The 24462-nt window shown below is 39.1% G+C and overlaps 1 protein-coding gene across 3 annotated transcripts in view; it reads right to left on the bottom strand.

Moving 5' to 3' along the window:
* Window positions 1-255: 255 nt before the first annotated feature.
* The window catches only part of LOC111166771 (uncharacterized), a 50147-nt gene continuing 25940 nt past the window's right edge, over window positions 256-24462 (bottom strand). For 2 of the 3 annotated variants that reach the window (XM_022558816.3, XM_022558818.3), the window contains 3 exons: window positions 4874-5000; window positions 4624-4684; window positions 256-4229 (listed from right to left, as the gene is read on the bottom strand). In XM_022558816.3, coding sequence (XP_022414524.2) covers window positions 2573-4229; window positions 4624-4684; window positions 4874-5000 — 1845 coding nt within the window. In that variant the 3' untranslated portion in view covers window positions 256-2572. Of the gene's footprint in view, window positions 4230-4623; window positions 4685-4873; window positions 23791-24462 lie in introns of those variants that run through there. The other variant, XR_016391486.1, reaches the window with a different exon arrangement.

The following is a 24462-nucleotide window of genomic DNA, read 5'->3' as shown; positions in this document are numbered from 1 at the left end:
GTTAGTTTTAGGTGTACAACAAAGTGAGTTAGTTATACATACATTTACTCTTTAGATTCTTTTCCCATATAGGCCATTACAGAGTATTGAGTAGAGTTCCCTGTGCTATACAGTAGGTTCTCATTAGTTATCTATTTTATATACAGTAGTGTGTATATGTCAACCCCAGTCACCGAATTTATCCCTCCCCCACGCCCCTCTGTTTGAATACAAGTGTGAACCTGGCAGTTTTTGGCAAGAAGGCAGTAACAAAACCATGATTTAAGTTTTTAATTAAGAACAAATGAGAAATCCGTTTCATGACAAAAATTCTAACTATAAAAAAAAATTTGCCTGAGGAAGAATATACACGGTAATACTGAATCAAAATGTATGATGATTACCTTGAAAAAAACCACAAAGTTGATCTAAAAATCCACAATTGCAATGGGATGTTTCAATATATCCTATTAGGAAATGGAAAAGATAATATTTGTTAGTATACAAGTTTTTTTGAAAGAGAAGCATTTGACAAAAAACCATTGTTTTCAATCACATACAATCAGTCATAACTGAAAATGTACTGAGGAATTATGTTCAATTGTGAGTGATTGGAAATATCCATAATCTATCCGATAAGAGGAAGGTGCTAATTCTCACATGGAAGGATTGGGCCACAGAAGTCACTGCACAGTGCAGTAGAGGAACTCACTACAGGACCACGTACTTTCTTCTGACTGCACCACTGTAGCTGCTATAGTGGAATCAGGAACACACAGTCCCTAGCAATATCAACAGAACAATGTGTTTACTACACAAATTAGACCTTATACAAGTACAATATAGAGAAGAGGTGAGTCAGTGCTTCACAAAACGTTCTCAATCACAGCAGTCTAAATTTGTTGCCTGGTGGACACATGAGGACTTGCAGGAAAATCCAAACTGTGAGGGATCTTTGCTGTGGAACTTGTGGAGGCATCTGTGGAAACCAACAGGTCTGAGAAAATGAAAGTCATGTAGCTGGTGGTAATGAGGCTACTTTGGACTGGCAGGGCAAAGAATAAGGAAAATGGGCTAGAACCAGGTATATGTGAAACTCCTGTGTGGCTCAAGAACTAAGGCCTTCTTCACTTTGCCTTCCAAATGTCATGCAAGGGAGGCTAGTGGTGAATTCTAACATGGAACCATGAAAAGAACAGGTTCTAGAAAATGTAGGTCACAACATATTACCCATGTTAACATAACATTCCAGGAGAGCATCTCCAATTCTACATTTTAGTGTCCTGTAACAGGTCTCTTTTCTTTTTGCAAATATAAAGACTTATTGGTCCATTAACATACAAGGTTATTACAAAAATGAATCAGAGCTTAAATGTTAATAACACTTTAAAAAGTAGCTAGAAATATGTTTATATTTAATCTCACAGACTTGCAATGTGAGAGCAGTAACCACATCAGTTATGTTCACTGTTGTATTTACAGCACAGGCACATAGTAGGTGCTCAATATGAATGAAGGGATGGTAATACCACTAGTTGACGTCAGTGATATAATTATTCTAATTGAATTATGGGTAAAGAGACACTAACTGGTGATATCAGAATAATGTAGGAGAATTTTTAATGCATTGGTGGGGGAAAAAATGTTGCTTCAGTGCAAAGATATTGTAGCTACGAATTTAAAATAATTGCACTTGCAAACAATGTAAGGTTGCTTTGTTTAAGTATGCAGTTGATGTCAACATGGGTGTCTTAAAGTCTCTTACCCAAATCACAGTCAGATGGAATGACAAAGAGCAAAGAGAAAATGACAGAGTAAAGAGAAAAGATGTAAATACTAAGTCAAATGAGATTATACTCTGTGTTAAACTTCACATAATTACAAATTTATGCCAACTATTTATTAGCAAGGAAAATGGAAGAAGGCTCTTCTGACAAAAGAAAAGTTTTTCTAATAAAAGAGGCATATTTACAATGGGTAAGAAATATCCAGTACCTGCCACATGAAGCCAATAGGAAAATCCCAACAACTACCAGAGTGTCATTAGTCCATGCCCCCTTTACTTACAGAACAACTTAAAAATTATATATTTTTGGCACATTATATAATATTGGCACATTACAATTATATTCCAGTTCACTCATGGATCCAACAGATTTCAAAATGGAAAGACAAAAATTCTATAAGCTAATTTAAGGAAAAATACTACCTACTAAACTTATATACTATTGCTTAAAGAGTACTTACAGAATTGTTTCAACTCAGTGTTGTGTTCATTTGCAAAATTAACAAGTAGAATCCATAATTAGAGACTGAGTTTCAGAATAAGCCACTGATAAAGATATATTTTTTAACTTTTAAAACATTTATTTCATGTTATGAATTTTTTGGAGCATTATATGTGAATTAGTCTACATCAGGCTTTCCCATATTATTTACATGTTATAGCATTTCTCTCCAGTAGAGTTTTCATATGACTTTGAATGTATTGGGTTGGCCAGAAAGTTCAGTCTTCTGTAAGATGTTATGGAAAATCCCGAATGAACTCTTTGGCCAGCCCAGTATTTGTTAAGATAGGAAACTCTTGTATTTATCACTTATATCCAGTGTGCATTCTCATGACATGTTTATGTAAGGATGTGGGCCAATTGAAGGCTTTCCCACAATGCTTACATTCAAGAAGTTTCTCTCCAGTGTGAATTCTTTCATGGCTTCTGTATGAACTGGGTCGACTAAAGGCTTTCCCACAGTCTTTACACTTATACGGTTTCTCACCAGTGTGCATTCTCATGTGACCTCGAAAGGTTGTGCGGTAAATGAAGGCTTTCCCACATTCCTTGCATTCATAGGGTTTCTCTCCAGTATGAGTTCTTTCATGTACTTGAACATAACTGGAACAACTGAAGGCTTTACCACATATTTTACATTCATAGGGTTTCTCTCCTGTGTGACTTCTTTCATGTATTCGAAATGAACTGGGACAATTAAATGCTTTCCCACATTCCTTACATTTATAAGGTCCATCTCCAGTGTGCGTCATCATGTGTCTTCGAAAGCTTGTGAGAGAAACAAATGCTTTCCCACATTTCTCACATTTATAGGGTTTCTCTCCAGTGTGAGTTCTTTCATGTATTTGCAAACCTAAAGGAGAACTGAAGGTTTTCCCACATTGCTTACATTCGTAGGGTTTCTCTGCAGTGTGAGTCCGTTCATGTCTTCGAAATGAAGTGGGACAACTGAGGGCTTTACCACACTGCTTACATATATAGGGTTTTTCACCAGTGTGAGTTCTCACATGGACTTGAAAAGTGGTGAGCCAATGGAAGGCTTTTCCACATTCCTTACATTGATAAGGTTTCTCTCCAGTGTGAGTTCTTTCATGTGTTCGAAAGGAACTGGAACAACTGAAGGCTCTACCACACTGTTTACATTCATAGGGTTTTTCTCCAGTGTGAGATCTTTCATGTATTCTATATGAACTGGGACAATTGAATGCTTTTCCACATTCTTTACATTTATAAGGTCCAACTCCAGTATGTGTTATCATGTGTCTTTGAAAGCTTCCAAGAGAAATGAAGGCTTTCCCACATTCCTTACAGTCATAAGGTTTCTCTCCTGTATGAGTTCTCTCGTGTTTCCGAAGAGAACTGGGACAACTGAAGGCTTTACTACACTTTTTACATTCATAGGGTTTTTCTCCAGTATGAGTCCTTTCATGACTTCGAAAGGAACTTGGACAACTGAGGGCTTTACCACATTGCTTACATTCATAGGGTTTCTCCCCTGTGTGAGTTCTTTCATGTGTTTGAAAGGTCTGATGATATCGAAAGGCTTTCCCACATTGTTTACATTGATAGGGTTTCTCTCCAGTGTGAGTCCGTTCATGTTTTCGAACAGATTGGCGATATCTAAATGATTTCCCACATTCCTTACATTTATAGGATTTCTCTATACTATGATTACTTTCATGTTTCTGAAAAGGCTGGAGATAACTGAAGGCTTTTCCACATACCTTACATTTATAAGGCTTCTTTCCACATTCCTGATACCTGGATGGTTTGGGTGCAGTGTGAGATCTAACGTGCCTATTAAAGGATGAACGACTCATGAGGACTTTTCCACACACACTGCACTCCCATGGTTTTACTGCAGTAGAATTCTTGTTCAGATTAAGATTTGGAATAAGGCTGATATTTTCGCCACACTGACTACCTTCTTCACTTTCACAGCATCTCCGTAATGTATGGCTTCTGTTTAAAAAAAAATTAGAAGCACACTGTTAATGATTTCTTTGTTAATGATTTTACAGTAAATATTAGTATTACATTTTTATCATTTATCAGGAAAGTGTTAGGTTTTTCTGCACCATGTAAATTGTTTGAAAGTGAATATACTGAATGCTCTACAAGAAAGCTCAACCATTGCTATTTTCATCGTGATATTCATATATGCAGTCTCTGAATATGTTTTAAACTATTTGGGAAACAACATCCATGACACACTTAAGAAAACATTTTTTGGTAAAAATTTTCTGAGAATAAATAAATTTGAAGCTGGGCCCTTTTGTGTCTACTTGTTTCTAAATTTCATGACATAAGAAGATTCTCTTGTGGGACACTGCTTTAAACTGTGAGTGCAACTCACCTCAGATTTCTTCCCTGGTTTTTGTACTGATCTTCAGTGTTACGGTCTTCCCATTTTTCCCCTGAAATGCAAAACCAAAAAGATCAGTAAATTATAGGAAAATTATTATTTCACAGGTCTATGATGACCTCAAACTATGATTTACTTACCAAAGTATTCCCTTTCCCCATTCCACATCTTAGAACAACATTGATGGGCAGGAAACACTTGTTCTCTAATTGATTAAGTGAAAGAATGTCATCATTCTTACCTATTGAGGCCAGGTTCCTCAAGGTTTCCCGCATCACATCTCTGTAGAGTTTCTTCTGTGAAGGCCCCAGCAGAGCCCACTCCTCCAAGGTAAAGTTCACAGCCACATCCTCAAAGGCCACTGGGTCCTAAAACATCACAAATATGTGTACAGGAAGATGGGTGAGATGGACAGTAGTGGGAATCTGTAGTCCATTCACAAGTTCACATATGATGCTGTTATTGAAATATTTATTCTGTGACTTGATCATCAAAATCCTTATTCTATATGACCACTTCCTCACATTTAACAGCATCATGTACACATGGAAATCATTTTTACTATGATCACTTAAGTCTTACCATTCTCTAACAGTAGGATCCAGAGCACGCTGGAGAAATGTGAGCTCCAAATGAAAGAAATATTTCCAGATCATCAACTCCTCGTAAGAAAAATTAATACCCACCATATCTATCACATAGCACTCCATGAAACACAGGGTCACATTTGCATGAGGTTTTTTTTTTTTTTATTAATTTTGGGCTGTGTCGGGTCTTCGTTGCTGCGTGTGGGCTTTCTCTAGTTGCGGCAAATGGGGGCTACTCTTTGTTGTGGTGTGTGGGCTTCTCGTTGTGGTGGTTTCTCCTGTTGCAGAGCACGAGGCTCTAGGTGTGTGGGCTTCAGTAGTTGTGGCGCATGGGCTTAGCTGCTCTGTGGCATGTGGGATCTTCCTGGACCGGGGCTTGAACGCATGTCCCCTGCATTGGCAGGTGGATTCTTAACGACTGTGCCACCAGGGAAGCCCCTTGCATGAGGTTTTAATGGAAAAAAACACAGTGAACTGGAAGCTTTTTCTTTCATTCCCATCACCAAACGTGACAAGGACAGGAGACCTGTGGAAATCCAGCTTATCACTAGGCCCAGCTGGCCATATTGTCCTAAAGCACTCCAGGCTATCAGAAGTAGTCAGATGCAACTGGCTGAATAAAAATAATCTTGTGGAAAAGTATTAAGTTTAACTTGCCTGTAAAAATATTTGACAGATACTCAGTTACTCCTTTTTATCTCTGTCCTATTTCATGAGGCTAGGAAGCTATTCTGAAGTTAGTACTCAGGCATGAGAAAGAAGGCATGACAACTTAGACCTCCACAAAATCCCTATATTCATGGGCCTCAGAGTGGCTTCTCACCATCTTTACCACATATATGTGCATACACTGAGAAGATAAATGCCAGAAAAGCATTTTCCGGCAAAACCATAACAGTGTACCCTGGACCTTGCTGACCTTGGGGAACTGAATAAGAATTGCAGTTTGCACCAGAGTCCCCTGAAGACCACAATGGTTTGATGGTGAACGTGCCCATCATTATAAAACACAAAGGGTCCAGCAGTGCTTTCCTCTAAAAAACATAAAACTTCCCTTCTCCAATTACAGGAGGCAGTGATTCTCAACCAGCCACTTGAGAGGCTGCCTTTCCACTTCTCTCATTTCCATGCCTCCATGTGGTGCACAGGAACATGACAGTGCAACGTCTGGGCATAGGAACCCCTCAACCACATAACTTCCCTAAATGCTGGTCTCTGTAAAAGATCACTAACCTACTGATGTCCACATGCAGGGGACAGAGAAAAGGTTCCCACACAGTAATTACAATGGTAGAATTTATCTATTCAGTTAAGGAACAGAAAAAGAAATCCCCAGTTCTTGAGAAGTTTTTCTCACAGGAATCGATGGTCTTAAAATGGAAATATTTATTTGTATAGCATTTCTCTAATTTTTCCAATGTGCTCTGGACCCTACCATTAGAGAACAGTAAGACTTTAAGTGATCATAGTAAAAATGTATAATTTCCACATGTTCATGATGCTATTAAATTTGTGAGGAAGTAACCACTTCCTGCTTGAGCTGCTTGCATCAGCTCTATAATTACACTTTCTATGGTGTATCTGTAGCGCTTGCTCCTAACAATGTCCTACTATGAAGTGTGCAGAAGAGAGTTACTAGCAGGTCTGAGATCACTGATTCTTAGGAATGCCTGCTCACCATGTTTGTCCTTTGTTGGTATCTGGGAACTGGGATTTATGAGTGACCCCACCAACCTGATAAGAGTGGCTCAGTGTGTCTAAACTGTTTATGGTACATTATAAATGCTTTTCATTATGAGCGTCTGAACTTTCATTATGCTTAGGCAGAGTTCCTATGTGATCTGCTCCCCAAAATCACTCTGGGTATTGAGGCTCTAATGAGCTTCTCCGGAAGACAATTATATGTGTTGTCACAACCTGCTGCTTGTAGGCTTGAGCCCTTCCTATGTGATTACACTAGGAAAGACCATCTGGAAGTTTGCATCTGGCTCCCTCAAGAATAAATTTAATTCGGTACTAAAGAAGAATGAATGAGATATTTAATGATCCTTATGGGAAAATTTTTAAATTTTTGTTGGGTAACATTAAAGGAGAATGAGGTAAATGAAAATACAAAAGATGTTTATAGAAATAACCCAACATCACTAAGATGTTACCTCTCCCAAAATATATCTCTAACAAAATGTTATCTAACTGGGAAAGACACTGTATTCCCCTGTATTCCATGGGCAATAGCCAATTCATTATAGATTGAAACGTGAAAGAAAAAACTGGGACACTTCTAGAAGTCACAAGTAAATGCTTCATTGATCCAAAAATAGAATTTTCTAAGAGGAATAAGCCCTAGAAGCAAGAAGAACTACAATCCTACAGCCTATGGAACAAAAACCATATTCACAGAAAGACAAGATGAAAAGGCAGAGAGCTATGTACCAGATGAAAGAACAAGATAAAGCCCCAGAAAAACAACTAAATGAAATGGAGATAGGCTATCTTCCAGGAAAAGAATTCAGAATAATGATAGTGAAGATGATCCAGGACCTCGGAAAAAGAATGGAGGCAAAGATGGAGAAGATGCAAGAAATGTTTAACAAAGATCTAGAAAAATTAAAGAACAAACAGAGATGAACAATACAATAACTGAAATGAAAAAATACACTAGAAGGAATCAATAGCAGAATACCCGAGGCAGAAGAATGGATAAGTGACCTGGAAGACAGAATAGTGGAATTTACTGCTGCAGAACAGAATAAAGAAAAAAGAATGAAAAGAAATGAAGACAGCCTAAGAGACCTCTGGCACAACATTCAACTCAACAACATTCGCATTATAGGGATCCCAGAAGGAGAAGAGAGAAAGGACCTGAGAAAATATTTGAAGAGATTATAGTCAAAAACTTCCCTAACATGGGAAAGGAAATAGCCACCCAAGCCCAGGAAGCACAGAGAGTCCCATACAGGATAAACATGCCAAGACACATAGTAATCAAATTGGCAAAAATTAAAGACAAAGAAAAATTATTGAAAGCAGCAAGGGAAAAACGACAAAAAACATACAAGGGAACTCCCATAAAGTTAACAGCTGATTTCTCAGCAGAAACTCTACAAGCCAGAAGGGAGTGGCATGACATATTTAATGAAAGGGAAGAACCTACAACCAAGATTACCCAGCAAGGATCTCATTCACATTTGATAGAGAAATCAAAAGCTTTACAGACAAGCAAAAGCTAAGAGAACTCAGCACCACCAAATCAGCTGTACAACAAATGCTAAAGGAACTTCTCTAAGTGGGAAACACAAGAGAAGAAAAGGACCTACAATAACAAACCCAAAACAATTAAGAAAACAGTAATAGGAAATACATATTGATAATTACCTTAAACGTGAATGGATTAAATGCTCCCACCAAAAGACACAGGCTTGCTGAATGGATAACAAAAACATGACCCATATACAGGCTGTCTAGAAGAGACCCACTTCAGACCTAGGGACACATCAGACTGAAAATGAGGGGATGGAAAAAGATATTCCATGCAAATGGAAATCAAAAGAAAGCTGGAGTAGCAATACTCACATCAGATAAAACAGACTTTAAAGAATGTTACGAGAGACAAGGAAGGACACTACTTAATGATCAAGGGATCAATCCAAGATGATGTAACAACTATATATTCACCCAACATAGGAGCACCTCAATACATAAAGCAACTGCTAACAGCTCTAGAAGAGGAAATTGACAGTAACACAGTAATAGTGGGGGACTTTAACACCTCACTTACACCAATGGACAGATCATCCAAACAGAAAAGTAATAAAGAAACACAAGCTTTAAATGGCACAATAGACCAGATAGATTTAATTGATATTTATAGAACATTCCATCCAAAAACAGTAGATTACACTTTCTTCTCAAGTGTGCATCAACATTCTCCAGAATAGATCACATCTTAGGTCCACAAATGAAGCCTCAGTAAATTTAAGAAAATTGAAATCATATCAAGCATCTTTTCTGACCACAACACTATGAGATTAGAAATCAATTACAGAGAAAAAAATGTAAAAAACATGGAGGCTAAACGTTATTAAATAACCAAGAGATCACTAACGAAATCAAGGAGAAAATCAAAAAAATACCTAGAGACAAATGACAATGAAAACACGATGACCCAAAACCTATGGGATGCAGCAAAAGCAATTCTAAGAGGGAAGTTTATAGCTACACAAGCCTACCTCAAGAAACAAAAAAAATCTCAAATAAACAATCTAACCTTACACGTAAAGGAATTAGAGAAAGAAGAACAAAATCCAAAGTTAGTAGAAGGAAAGAAATCATAAAGATCAGAGCAGAAATCAATGAAATAGGAACAAAGAAAACAATAGCAAAATCAATAAAACTAAAACCTGGTTCTTTGAGAAGATCAACAAAAGTGATAAACCATTAGCCAGACTCATCAAGGAAAAGAGGGAGGGATTCCCTGGTGGTGCAGTGGTTAAGAATCCACCTGCCAATGCATGGGACATGGTCAAGTTTGAGCCCTGGTCTGGGAAGATCCCACATGCTGCAGAGCAGCTGGGCCCATGTGCCACAATTACTGAGGCCCAGGCGCCTAGAGCCCATGCTCCGCAACAAGAGAAGCCACTGCAATGAGAAGCTCACGCACTGCCACGAAGAGCAGCCCCTGCTCGCTGCAGCCAGAGAAAGCCCAACGCAGCAACAAAGACCCAAAGCAGCCAAAAATAAATAAATAAAATAAATTTTTTAAAAAAAGAGGGAAAGGACTCAAATCAATAAAATTAGAAAGGAAAAAAGTTAAAACAAGCACTGCAGAAATACAAACCTTCCTAAGAGACTACTACAAGCAACTCTATGCCTATAAAATGGACAACCTGGAAGAAATGGACAAATTCTTAGAAAGGTATAACCTTCTAAGACTGAACCAAGAAGAAACAGAAAATATAACAGACCAATCACAAGTAATGAAATTGAAACTGTGATTAAAAATCTTCCAACAGGGCTTCCCTGGTGGCACAGTGGTTGAGAGTCCGCCTGCTGATGCAGGGGACACGGGTTCATGCCCTGGTCCAGGAGGATCCCACATGCCGCGGAGCGGCTGAGCCCGTGAGCCATGGCCACTGAGCCTGCGCGTCCGGAGCCTGTGCTCTGTGATGGGAGAGGCCCGCGTACCACACACAAAAAAAATCTTCCAACAAAAGTCCAGGATCAGATGGCTTCACAGGTGAATTCTATCAAACATTTAGAGAAGGGCTAACACCCATCCTTCTCAAACTCTTCCAAAAATTGCAGAGGAAGGAAAACTCCCAAACTCATTCTATGAGGCCACCATCACCCTGATACCAAAACCAGACAAAGATACTATAAAAAAAAGAAAATTACAGACCAACATCACTGATGAATATAAATGTAAAAATCCTCAACAAAATGCTAGCAAACAGAATCCAACACATTAAAAAGGATCATACACCATGAATCAAGTGGGATTTATCCCAGAGATGCAAGGATTCTTCAGTATACGCAAGTCAATCAATGTGATACACCACATTAACAAATTGAAGAATAAAAACTGTATGATCATCTCAATAGATGCAGAAAAAACTTCTGACAAAATTCAATTTATGATAAAAACTGTCCAGAAAGTGGGCATAGAGAGAACCTACTTCAACATAATAAAGGCCATATACGACAAACCCACAGCAAACATCATTCTTTTTTTTTTTTTTTGCGGTACGCTGGCCTCTCACTGTTGTGGCCTCTCCCATTGCGGAGCACAGGCTCCGGACGCGCAGGCTCAGCAGCCATGGCTCACGGGCCTAGCCGCTCCACGGCATGTGGGATCTTCCCAGACCGGGTCACGAACCTGTGTCCCCTGCATCGGCAGGCGGACTCTCAACCACTGTGCCACCAGGGAAGCCCAACGAACATCATTCTTAATGGTGAAAAACTGAAAGCATTTCCTCTAAGATCAGGAACAAGACAAGGATGTCCACTCTCACCACTATTATTCAACATAGTTTTGGAAGTCCTAGCCATGGCAATCAGAGAATAAAAGGAATACAAATTGGAAAAGAAAAAGTGAAACTGTCAGTGTTTGCAGATGACATGATACTAGACATAGAGAATCCTAAAGATGCCACCAGAAAACTACTAATCAATGAATGTGGTAAAGTTGCAGGATACAAAATTAATGCACAGAAATCTCTTGCATTCCTATACACTAGTGATGAAAAATCTGAAAGAGAAATTAAGGAAACACTCCCATCTACCATTGCAACAACAAAAAAAAAATACATAGAAATAAACCTCCCTAAGGAGACAAAAGACCTGTATGCAGAAAACTATAAGACACTGATGAAAGAAATTAAAGATGATACAAACAGATGGAGAGATATACCATGTTCTTGGATTGGAAGAATCAACATTGTGAAAATGACTATACTACCCAAAGCAATCTACAGATTCTGTGCAATCCCTATCAAATTACCAATGACATTTTTCACAGAACTAGAACAAAAAAAATTCACAATTTGTTTGGAAACACAAAAGACCCCGAATAGCCAAAGCAATCTTGAGAAAGAAAAACGAAGCTGGAGGAATCAGGCTCCCTGACTTCAGACTGTACTACAAGGCTACAGTAATCAAGACAGTATGGTACTGGCACAAAAATAGAAATACAGATCAATGGAACAGGATAGAAAGCCCAGAGATAAAGCCCACGCACCTATGGTCAACTAATCTATGACAAAGGAGACAAGGATATACAGTGGAGAAAAGACAGCCTCTTCAATAAGTAGTGCTGGGAAAACTGGACAGGTACATGTAAAAGAATGAAATTAGAACACTCCCTAACACCATACACAAAAGTAAACTCAAAATGGAAATGGATTAGACACCTAAATATAAAACCGGACACTACAAAACTCTTAGAGGAAAACATAGGAAGAACACTCTTTGACATAAATCACAGCAAGACCTTTTTTGATTCACCTCCTAGAGTAATGGAAATAAAAACAAAAATAAACAAATGGGACCTAATGAAACTTAAAAGCTTTTGCACAGCAAAGAAAACCATAAACAAGACGAAAAGACAACCCTCAGAATGGGAGAAAATATTTGCAAACAAATCATCTGACAAAGGATTAATCTCCAAAATATATAAACAGCTCATGCAGCTCAATGTTAAAAAAAAGTAACAACCCAATCCAAAAATGGGCAGAAGACCTAAATAGACATTTCTCCAAAGACATACAGATGGGCAAGAAGCACATGAAAAGCTGCTCAACATCACTAATTATTAGAGAAATGCAAATCAAAACTACAATGAGTTATCACCTCACACCAGTTAGAATGGGCATCGTAAGAAAATCTACAAACAACAAATGCTGGAGAGGGTGTGGAGAAAAGGGAACCCTCTTGCCCTGTTGGTGGGAATGTAAATTGACACAGCCACTATGGAGAACAATATGGAGGTTCCTTCAAGAACTAAAAATAGAATTACCATATGACCCAGCAATCCCACTACTGGGCATATACCCTGAGAAAACCATAATTCAAAAAGACACATGCACCCCAATGTTCACTGCAGCACTATTTACAATAGCCAGGTCATGGAAGCAACCTAAATGCCCATCGACAGATGAATGGTTAAAGAAGATGTGGTACATATATATAATGGAATATTACTCAGCCATAAAGAGGAACGAAATTAGGTCATTTGTAGAGACGTGGATGCATCTAGAGACTGTCATACAGAGTGAAGTAATAAGTCAGAAAGAGAAAAACAAATATCGTATATTAACACGTATATGTGGAACCTAGAAAATGGTACACATGAACTGGTTTGCTTAGCAGAAATTGAGACACAGAAGTAGAGAAAAAACGTATGGGCACCAAGGGGGGAAAGCGGCAAGGGATGGGGGTTGTGGTGTGATGAATTGGGAGACTGGGATTGACATATATACACTGATGTGTATAAAATGGATGACTAACAACAAAAATTAATTAAAACAATCCCCCCCCCAAAACAAAAAAAGAAGAAGCCCTAATGCAAGAGCCTGACCAATTCAAACATATTAAAACTAAGGGAGTTATAAGACAAACAACAGGTGGAAAAAAATACATGCAATGTTAAAGGGTTAGTGTGTGAAGTAAGATGAACGGACACAATAGTTAAGGGGAGAAAAAAAAAGGGAAAATAACCAAAACATGTTTAACAGAAGATGCGAGATCACGTATGAGAAAATACCTGTCTGATTGGTAATAGGAAATAATGAAACAACATGTCAAGCAGATTACATTTCACACTGATTAGGACAAAAATTTAGTCAATTTAGTAATCCCAAGTGTTGATGACCATAGGTGACAAATACGTAAATTATGCACGAATGGAGGAAGCATCAACTGATGCACTCCACTGCCATTTCCTGTACATTCGAACTTGACCACTATCTACAGCTTAGCAATTTTTCTCTAATGTCCAGAGGATTTATGTACTTGGAGACTAATGCAAGAATATAGAAAATGTATTTTTAAGGAGATTAAAAATTAAACTGGAGAGAATTCCCTGGAGGTCAAGTGGTTAGGACTCCGTGATTTCACTGCCAAGGGCCCAGGTTCAATCCCTAGTTGGGGAAGTAAGATCCCATAAGTTGTGTGGCACGACCAAAAAAAAAATTTTTAACTGGAAAAGGCCGAACCCTATAACCACTGCAATGGATGAGTACCTTGACTGGCCCGTAGCCTCAGACCCTAGATGTGTATGAAACATACTTCTGCAAAGAACCAACCAAAAAACATTTTGACTGTAATTTCATTAATATTCATTTACTGAAAGGTCAAAACAGACAAAACTAAAACAACACTGTGTAGTGAAAAGAATAGATGGTAAAGGTATGAATAACTAAACAATCAACAGAGATCATCTATGGGGCAGCACAGAGATGAACAAGGGAGCAGAACATCATGAGACTCTAAAAACTGCCTAAAGGCCCAGTTATGAATCTTGATGATTACAAAGATGTTTATATTGTTATTATTACTAGATCTTCCAATAAAACATTTTGTATGGCTTCCCTGGTGGCGCAGTGGTTAAGAATCCACCTGCCAATGCAGGGGACACGGGTTCGAGCCCTGGTCCGGGAAGATCCCACATGCCGCGAAACAACTAAGCCCATGAGCCACAACTACTGAGCCTGCGCTCTAGAGCCCGAAAACCACAACTACTGAGCCTGCACTCTAGAGCCTGCGTGCCACAACTGCTGAAGCCCAGGCGCCTAGAGCCCTTGCTCCGCAACAAGAGAAACCACCGCAATGAGAAGCCCGTGCACCACAATGAAGAGTAGCCCCTGCTCGCCGCAACCAGAGAAAGCCCGCACACAGCAACGAAGACCCAACATAGCCAAAAATAAAAAATAAATAAAATTTATATAAAAAAACACTTTGTACATTCTTTTTTGAACATATGTGATGACAAAATAAATAAGGAATTAATGAAGTTTGGAGAAGAACATAATTTTACTATGTTTGCCCTGTGATGTGGCAACCTGAGTTTTAATTCACAGATTCTGGTAGCAAAAACTGGTAGCAAGACAAGTGTCTATTTTGAAAGAACTGGTTACATAATCTCACCCTCGTATTCACTTTTTAAAAATAAAGGGTGAAGGGACTTACCTGGTGGTCCAATAGTAAAGAATCCGCTTTCCAATGCAGGGTACGCAGGTTCGATCCCTGGTCAGGAGAGTAAGATCCCACACGCCGCGGGGCAACTAAACCTGCATGCCACAACTACAGAGCCCACGCACTCTGGAGCCCACATGCCACAACTACAGAGAAGCCCACACACCTAAACGAAAATCCCTGCACGCCACAATGAAAGATCCCACATGCCGCAACTAAGACCTGACGCAGCCAAAAATAATAATTAAATTTTTAAAAAAGGGTGACATGAACTGGTATAAAAAGATGTGGAAGATTTTTCAATAGAATAATTTTTTTAAATTAATTTATTTTTTGGCTGCGTCGGGTCTTCGTTGCTGTGCGCAGGCTTTCTCTAGTTGTGACGACAGGGGCTACTCTTTGTTGTGGTGTGCAGGCTTCTTTCTCACTGTGGTGGCTTCTCTTGTTGCAGAGCATGGGCTGTAGGTGCACGGGCTTCAGTAGTTGTGGCTCGCAGGCTCAATAGTTGTGGCGCACAGACTTAGTTGCTCCGCGGCATGTGGGATCTTCCCAGACCAGGGCTCGAACCCGTGTCCTCTGCATTGGCAGGTGGATTCTTAACCACTGCGCCACCAGGAAGTCCCTCAATAGAATAATTAAGCAGTGTGTTGCAATATACAGACCATGTTCCCTTTTCTTGTGGACCCCATCTGAGATTTGGCTCAGATGTGTAGGCTGACGACAGCACACACTCAATGCCAAGAGGGTATGAAGTTTTTTACTTCTATAATGGAAGTGTCTTGGGAGGGCAGGGCGGGCCTCTCAAGCAGGTGGGAAATGCCTTCGGAGAGCAAGGTAAGGAGCCTGGCTTGGGTTTTTTCATTGAGATTAGGGGGTGAGCTAGGGTGACAGTTTGCACACATGAGCAGGAACTTCCATGGACTTATTACTCTCTTACCAGCATCAAAGGAAGGAACACTCAGGCTTTCTTAGCGCTTTGTACAGATGTGGGGTACAAAGAGGAATAAGGAGGGATGAAAGTATAAAGCTGTCAGCAGACAAAAATAAAAACTGAGGTCAGAGACTTCCAGTTCCTGATCTGGCATGTAAGGAGCCTAGAAGCTGGCATTAGCACCCTCATAGGAAAAAAACAACGAACTAAAAATTAACAATAGACCCATCAGAGAATTTAGGTCATGGGGAAACTGCTGTCTCCAAAATCAGCGAGACAAAAAAGTAGCCATGTCCAGAATACTCTGTTCTTAACAAGAACTGTCCTCAAAATAATCTATTTTGTAACAGTGCAACTGATCTGGGGCGTGCGTGTGTGTGTGGTGGAAACACCCACTTGAGTCTCCTCTAGCCTCCCTGCTCTCCAAAGGTGGGGGTAGAGGACAGAAGCACTTGTGACAGTGTTTTCCCCTCCTTACGTCAAATATGTGGTGTCTTTTTAACACCACTGCTCCAACTCTGTCATCAAATATGTGTCTACCAGTTTGAGTCAATATGAATGCTACCTGGAGTTAGTGTCGGACCTCACAGATTAATAAACACTCACTCCCACAAGACTGCCCCCACTTCAGCTGCTGGCCACAAACAGGGTGCCTGGGCTACTGACATTTCTACCCAGCCTCCTACAAAGTCATAGATTCCCTTGACATTCCCTCAGGTTTGGTAATTTGCTAGAACAATTCTGAGAACTCAGGAAGACACTTGGCTTTACTGTTACTGGTTTATGATAAAGGATACAACTCAGGAACAGCCAGATGGAAGAGATGCATAGGGAAAAATATGGGAGCAGGGAGTAAGGGGCTGGGGTCAAAGGAAACAAAAGCAAAAAGAAACAAATGGGACCTAATTAAATTTAAAAGGTTTTGCATATCTAAAGAAACCATTGACAGGCCTGGAGATTATCATACTAAGTGAAGTCAGACAGAGAAAGACAAATATCATAATATTGCTTAAAAGACGTGATACAAATGAACTTATTTACAAAAGAGAAATAGGCTCACAGACTTAGAAAACAAACTTACGGTTACTAAAGGGGACAGGTGGTGGGAGGGAGGAATAAATTGGGAGTTTGGGATTGACAGATACACACTACTATATTTAAAATAGATAACCAACAAGGACCTACTGCATAGCACAGGGGATTCTGCTCAATATTCTGTAACAACCCAAATGGGAAAAGAATTTGAAAAAGAATAGATACATGTATATATATAACTGAATCACTATGCTGTACATCTGAAACTAACACAACATTGTTAATCAACTATACAGTACTCCAATATAAAATAAAAAATTAAAAATTCTGTAAAAAAAAACTTGGTTAATACTACATTTAAAGTATTTTGTATGTCAATAAAATATCAATAAAAAAATTTAAATACAGGAGAAAGTATGGAAAGGTATGTGTACCAATAAACTTTTTGTGGTTAAAAAATAAGTAAATAAGCCATCGACAAAATGAGAAGACAGCATATTGAATGGGAGAAAATATTTGCAAATGATATGACTGATAAGGGGTTAATATCCAGAAGATATAAACAGCTCATATACCTCAGTATCAAAAAAAAAAAACCTGATTAAAAAATGGATAGAAGACCTGAGTAGACATTTTTCCAAAGAAGACATAGAGACGGTCAAGTAGCATATGAAAAGATGCTCAACATCACTGCATCAGAGAAATGCAAGTCAAAACAACGAGGTATCACCTCAAACCTGTCTGAACATCTACCATCAAAAAGACCACAAATAACAAATGTTGGTGAGGATGTGGAGAAAAGGGAACCCTTGTACACTGTTGCTAAGAATGTAAATTAGTGCCAACTAATATGGAAATCAGTACTGAGATTTCTCAAAAAACTGAAAATAGAACTACCATATGATCCAGCAATTCCACTCCTGGGTATATATCTGAAGAAGATGAACACTATTTCAAACAGATACACACACCCCAATGTTCACAGCAGCATTATTTACAGTAGCCAAGATATGGAGGCAACCTAAGTGTCCATCGACAGATGAATGGATAAAGAAGATGTGGTGCATACATACAATGGAATACTTCTTGGCCAGAAAAAAGAATGTAATTTTGCCATTTGCAACAACATGGATAGATGAAGGGTATTATGCTCAGTAAAATAAGTCAACAGAGAAAGACAAATACTGTATGATTTCACTTATATGGGGAATCTAAAAGAAACAAATGAATATAACAAAACAAAAACAGATTCACAGAAAGAACAAACTAGCAGTTACAAATGGGGAGAGTGAAGTGGGGAGGGGAAAGACGGGTGGGAGATTAAGGGGTACAAACTATGTATAAAATAAAGCTACAAGCGTATATTGTATAGCACAAGGAATATAGCCAGTATTTTGTAATAACTTTATATGGAGTATAATCTATAAAAATTTTGAATTATTAGGTCGTATACCTGAAACCGATATAATATTGTAAATCAACTATACCTATAAAAAGGTCAATGGTCTAAAAATACAACAATTGAAACCACATACTGTCATAGTGGATTTAAAAAAATTATATGTTGTCTGTAATAAAGCCACATTCACAATAAAGACAGATGGATTAAGACTAAGGGATGGAAAAAGATGTTATCATGTTAACATTAAAAGATAAGTAGAATATCCATATTACTTTCTGACAAAGCACAGAGATAAAGAGGGGCAATGCATGAAGATAAAGGGGTCAAGTCTCCAAGAAGACAAAGTAATCCTTAGTGCTTAGGTGCACAGCAACAACACAGTGGCAAAATACACTAGGGAAAAATGGATAGAATTACAAGGAGAAACAGACACGACTCCACTATTATAGTTGGACTTCAACACCCCTCTAATAAATGATTACGAGAACCAGCAGGAAGAAATTCAGAAAAGCCACAGAGATGAATTGAACAGTGCCCTCAAACAACCGGACATAACTGAAAACTGTGTATTACTTCATCAAACAATAGCAGAATACACATCCTTCTCAAGTTAACATGGGAAATTCATAAGGATAGAACACATTCTGGGGGAATTCCCTGGTGGTCCAGTGATTAGGACTGGGTGCTTTCACTGCCGTGGGGCCGGGTCTGATCCCTGGTTGGGGAACTAAGATCCTGCAAGCTGTGTGGTGTGGCCAAAACAAACAACACATTCTGGGACATAAAACACATATTAACTAATCTTAAGGGAAATCATACAAAATATACTCTCAGAACACAAAGGCGTTAACCTGCAAATCAATAATAGAAAGATACTTAAAAACATTCAAATACTTCAAGATTAAACAACACACTTTTAAATAACCCATGGATCAAAGAAAAAGTTTCAACAGCAATTAAAAATTACCTTGATTAAATAAAAATGAATGTACAATTTACCGAAACTTGTGGAATGCAGCAAAAATAGGGTGGGCGTAGAGGGAAATTTATGGCATTGAAGGCATACACTTGAAGAAAGAGATCTGTAATTAATGATCCTAAGCGTTTAGCCTTAAAAAGTAGAAAAAAGAAGAGGAAATTAAGCCCAAAGTAAGCACAGGAAGAGATGTAACAATTTGAGAAGAAATCAATGAAAGTACAAGAAATCATTGAGAAAAATCAACAAAACATCTGTTTTTTGAAGAGATGAAATTCAGAAATGTCTATATAAGCTGAGAAAAAAAGAGAAAAGACATGGGAATTCCCTGGTGGTCCAGTGGTTAAGACTCTGTGCTTTCACTGCTGAGGGTTTGGGTTCAATCCCTGGTTGGGGAACTAAGATACTGCAAGCCACACAGCACGGCCAAAAAAAAAAAAAAGAAAGAAAGAAAGAAGAAAAGCCAAATTATTAATATGAGGAATGAAACAGGAAAAAATAAAAATGTAAAAGCATTTGAAAAAATCCAAAATCCATTTATGATAGCACACTAGGAAGAGAGGAACTTCTTGAGAAAGACCATCTACAAAAAACCTGCAGTTAACATCACACTTAATGGTGAGAAGCTAGATGCTTCCCTGGTAAGATCAGGAGGCAATGATGTCCCCTCTCTCACAAGTCCTAGTCAACACTGTACTGGAAGCTTACAGAATAAAAGGACATGTAAGGTATACAGAATGGGAAGTAAGAAATAAAACTGTCTTTTGTCATGTATGACATGATTATGGAGAAAAAGAATCAACAACAACAAAGAAAACCCCTGAACTAATAAGAGAGTACAGTAAGACTGAAGGATAGTTAACATACAAAGTCAATGATTTCCTATAGATCCAAACAAATCTAGTCAATTCATCTTTGACAAAGGATCAAAGGCAATTTAATGAAGAAACGACAGTCTTTTCAACAAATAGTGCCAGGAAAACTAGATATCCACATTGAAAAAAAGAACGTCTAGACACAGATCCTACACCTTTTGCAAAAATTAACCCCAAATGGACCACAGATCTTATGTAAAAGGCAAAACTACAGAAATCCTAGAAGATAACACAGGAGAAAGTGAACCTATCTATGAAACAAACAGAATCATGGACATAGAGAACAGACTGGCGGCTGCCAAGGGGGAGGGGGTGGGGGAGGGATGGAGTGGGAGGCTGGGGTTAGCAGATGGAACCTTTTATACATAGAACAGATGAACAACAAGGTCCTACTGTACAGCACGGAGAAACTATATTCAATATCCTATGATAAGCTATAATGGAAGAGTATTAAAAATGTATATATGTGTACAGCTGAATCACTTTGCTGTATAGCAGAAACTGACACAACACTGTAAATCAACTATACTTCAAGTTTTTAAAATACTGAAGGAAAAAAGGTAACATAGGAGAAAATCTATATGACCTTGGGTTTGGTGATGAGTTTTTTGATTCAACGCACCAAAAGTAGGATTGAAGAAAGAAAAAAATTAGTAAATTGACTTCATTAAAATGACAGCTTGCTCTATGAAAGACAGGGCTGGGCTAAGAGACTGAAAATAAGCCACAGACTGGGAGAAAATCTCTGCAAACCATTTATCTGATAAAGGACTGCTATTTGAAATATCCAAAGAACTCAAAACTCAACGATAAGAAGACAGGCAACACTATTAAAAATGGACAAAATAAGACACATGGATGGTAAATAAGCATAAGAAAAGACACTCCACATCATATGTCATTAGGATTGCAAATAAAAGAATGAGATTATTACTAGATACTTATTAGAATACTAAAATTCAAAAAATTGAGAACAAACACCAAAGGACAGAGACAATGTACAGCAACAGGAACCCTGTTCCATTCTCAATGCTGGTGGGAATGGAAAACGGTATGTCTACTTTGGAAAACAGGCAGTTTCTTAAAATACTAAACCTATTCTTAACCATACAATCCAACAATCAGGCTCCTTTGTATTTTGCCACATTAGTTGAAAACTTATGTTCAAAAAAAAAAACCTGTGCATGAATTTTTATAAAAGCTTTACTCGTGATTGCCAAGACTCAGAGGTAAACAAGATATCCTTCAACAGGTGAATGGAAAAATCATCACTGGAACATCAATACAATGAAATATTTTTCAGTGTTAAAAGGACATGAGGTATCAAACCAAAAAGACATGGAGAAGCCTTAAATCATATTGCTAAGTGAAAGCAGCCAGTATGACAAGGCTACACACTGTATTATTCCAACCATAGTTCTGGAAAGGAAAAAACTATGAGTAAGACCTTCAGCTGCCAGGGATTTCGGGTGGGAGGCAGGAATGAATGAATAGGTGGAGCACAGGGGCCTTTTAGAGCATGAAAGTAGAATACATGATACAGAAATGATGGACACAACTCATTTTATGTTGCCAAAGCCCACAGACTGTCTAACATAAGAGTCAACGCTATTGTAAATTGCAGACTTTAATGCATCAGTATTGGTTCATCAAATGTAACAAATGTACCACAGTAATACTAGATATAAAAAATAGGGCAGGGACCTCCCTGGGGGTCCAGTGGTTAGGACTCCCTGCTTCCACTGCAGGGGGCGTGGGTCCAATCCCTGGTGGGGGAACTAAGATCCTGCATGCCCTGTGGCATGGCCAAAAAAAAAATACAGGGCAAACTATATGAAGGCAGAGGGGTTAAGTGGGAACTCTGTACTCTGTAATCAAGTTTTCTATAAACCTAAAACTGCTATAGAGAAAGATAAAGTGTTATTAGGAAAAAAAAAAAGATGAAGTCAGATGCCTTAATATTCATCTCAGATGACTGATGGCTGAAAGAGGTCATCTTTCAATCAACTGATCTGAAGTTATTTCAATGAGCCATTTTGGTGCTTTTATGAGGCCTAGACTCTGAGACTTACAAGACAGGGTTAAACTACACTGAATGCTGTGTTCCACAGTGCAGCACTGGATATTCTGAGAAGTGAAATGAGTGCCTTGGTTACTATTAGCAGCGCCTGGAACTCTGACATGGACAGACGAGTGTTACCTTAATTTTTGTGTGTGTGGCTGCTCGGCATGTGGGATCTTAGTTTGCTGACCAGGGACTGAACCGGTGCCCTCTGCAGTGGAAGCACAGAGTCCTAACCACTGGACCACCAGGGAAATCCCTACCTTGATTTATATCGTGGGTATCTGTTAGGCAAGAGAGTCTCAGAATTCTTTTACCACAAAGGAGCAACTCTTAGACAACCATCCAGGGGTCTATAAACACATGCTGATAAAGCCAGTTGCTGGTCAGTGCTAAGATGACAGCCTGATGTTTCGTCAGTTGTGCACCCTTGAGTCCCATCCTTCATCAGAATGTCCCAAATAAGGGATGAAAAGCAGCAACTCTGCCTGAGCTGGATCATGTATGATTGTGGTGATGCTGTCTCTAATGCCTAAAACTCCCACTGCTTTTCACTCAGAGAATCCTAAGGAGCTCCCCAAGGAGCCTAGGGGTCTGGGAAGGGGGTGACCTTCTTCAGAAAGGGACTGAAGAGAGGGTAGGCCACCCCTCCTGCAGGTAGGTTATGGCAGGGGGCCCAGGTTTAGCTGTATCTTACCTGAAGGAGGTCTCCATAGCTGAGCTGAGGTCTTGGGGTGCTGTTCACAGGTCCCAAATCACAATGGGAATCTGGGTGAAGGGTCACATGCTCAGGGCTATCTGTGTTTAGCACAGCTCTGTCAGAAGGGATAACTGCAGCTCGAATGGCATATAGCGTGGAGCCTAGGGCAGTTACTGATGGCAACTCCAGGGGCAGGAGACGAGGTCACTGAAGCCTCTACTGTGAATCAGTGTCTGATGGCACTAAGGGAAGTGCCTGTCATCTGGCAGTTCGACCTGAGTCCAGAGCCTTTTTGTTTTTTGTAGGGGGAATATTCAAGGTGGGTCGATGTACAAGTAATAGTATAAATGGGCTCAAGTAAAATTCATAAACAAGGAATAACATGCCTCCAGAACACCAGAAGAATCTAGACAAGGTTGTGGGTAGAGAGAGGGACAACAGTTATTTCTTCACTGTGTCAGGGAGAGTGGGCCCCAGGTTACCAAATAATTGTTAGGAATTTAAGCTAGGTGGCAGGAACCTCACATCATATACCAGCAATGGCCTGTCTACTGTTTAGGAGCTCTTCTTGTCAATACTTTTATGTTCTGATGTCCTCAGAAAGAGGATGTCATTGGTGCAATGTCACACCTGTGCTTCTGGACCAAGGTGGCTACAGTTCAGATCCTGCCTGCAGAGACTGTGCGTGGTCACAGTGGTGTTGAGGTTCCCTGAGGGTAAATAGGTAAAGGTGTACCATGCCCCTTCGAGGTGAAGGCCAACTGCAGCTGAGAAGCTGCTGAAATAGACACTGAACAGAACAGACTTAGCCAAATCTGTGGGAGCAGGACATTTACATTGCTGAGTGGGTGGAGCCAGTAATTTCCATTATGTTGGGGGCTGGGAATTGGGGCTTATTTGGTGAAATCACAGCCTCAAGGTTGCTGTAATCCAGTGTGAGGTGTCATTCATTTTTTCCAGGGTTGAGAAGAGACCAAATAAGGCTATTAAAAGGAGAAGCACAGGGGGTTAATCACCTCCTCACTAAACAGATTTGTACAATGTTTTTCAATCTTTCAAAACCCTGTTAAATTTACACTGGGCCATATTTAACTAGGGGGTAAGGTCAGTGGTGTCTCATTTATCAATATAATTTGAAAGTGGCAAAGACTAAATTAAAATTTCATTTATAATTCACTGGATCAGACCTTCCTTGCTGGGTGTGGCTATTTTAGGACAGTGGGTGATAAGACCACAGGGAATTTAGGTAAGATGACACTTCTCAAAGTTAAGGCGAAATATACCTATTAGTCTTCTATATGATATCTAGTAACTCCCCTAAATTTATCAGGGGTACCTTGCTTAAATTTAGTGGGATCCCAGGTATAACTGTAATTTGAGCCCTAGTATTTATTATTTGCATGAAAGTTTGAGAATTAGTGCAGCACAACAGATGGCAAAATTACTTCATAAACTATGTTGTTGAGGCACCAAAGCAAGTAGTGCCCTTTCATCTTTTTCGTTGTGTAAATTCTGTATATTTTGGATTTCCAATTGGGTCAAATTGTGGACCTTTGTTTCATTATTTTTTTC

Source organism: Delphinapterus leucas, unplaced genomic scaffold, assembly GCF_059928025.1.
Source record: "Delphinapterus leucas isolate spDelLeu-1000000601 "Yukka" unplaced genomic scaffold, BTC_Dleu_Yukka2 spDelLeu_asBTCV2_sq25, whole genome shotgun sequence".
In the NCBI taxonomy this organism is placed as follows: domain Eukaryota; kingdom Metazoa; phylum Chordata; class Mammalia; order Artiodactyla; family Monodontidae; genus Delphinapterus; species Delphinapterus leucas.
Note: the sequence above shows the minus strand (reverse complement) of the source record. Positions and strands in the feature narration are given on the sequence as shown.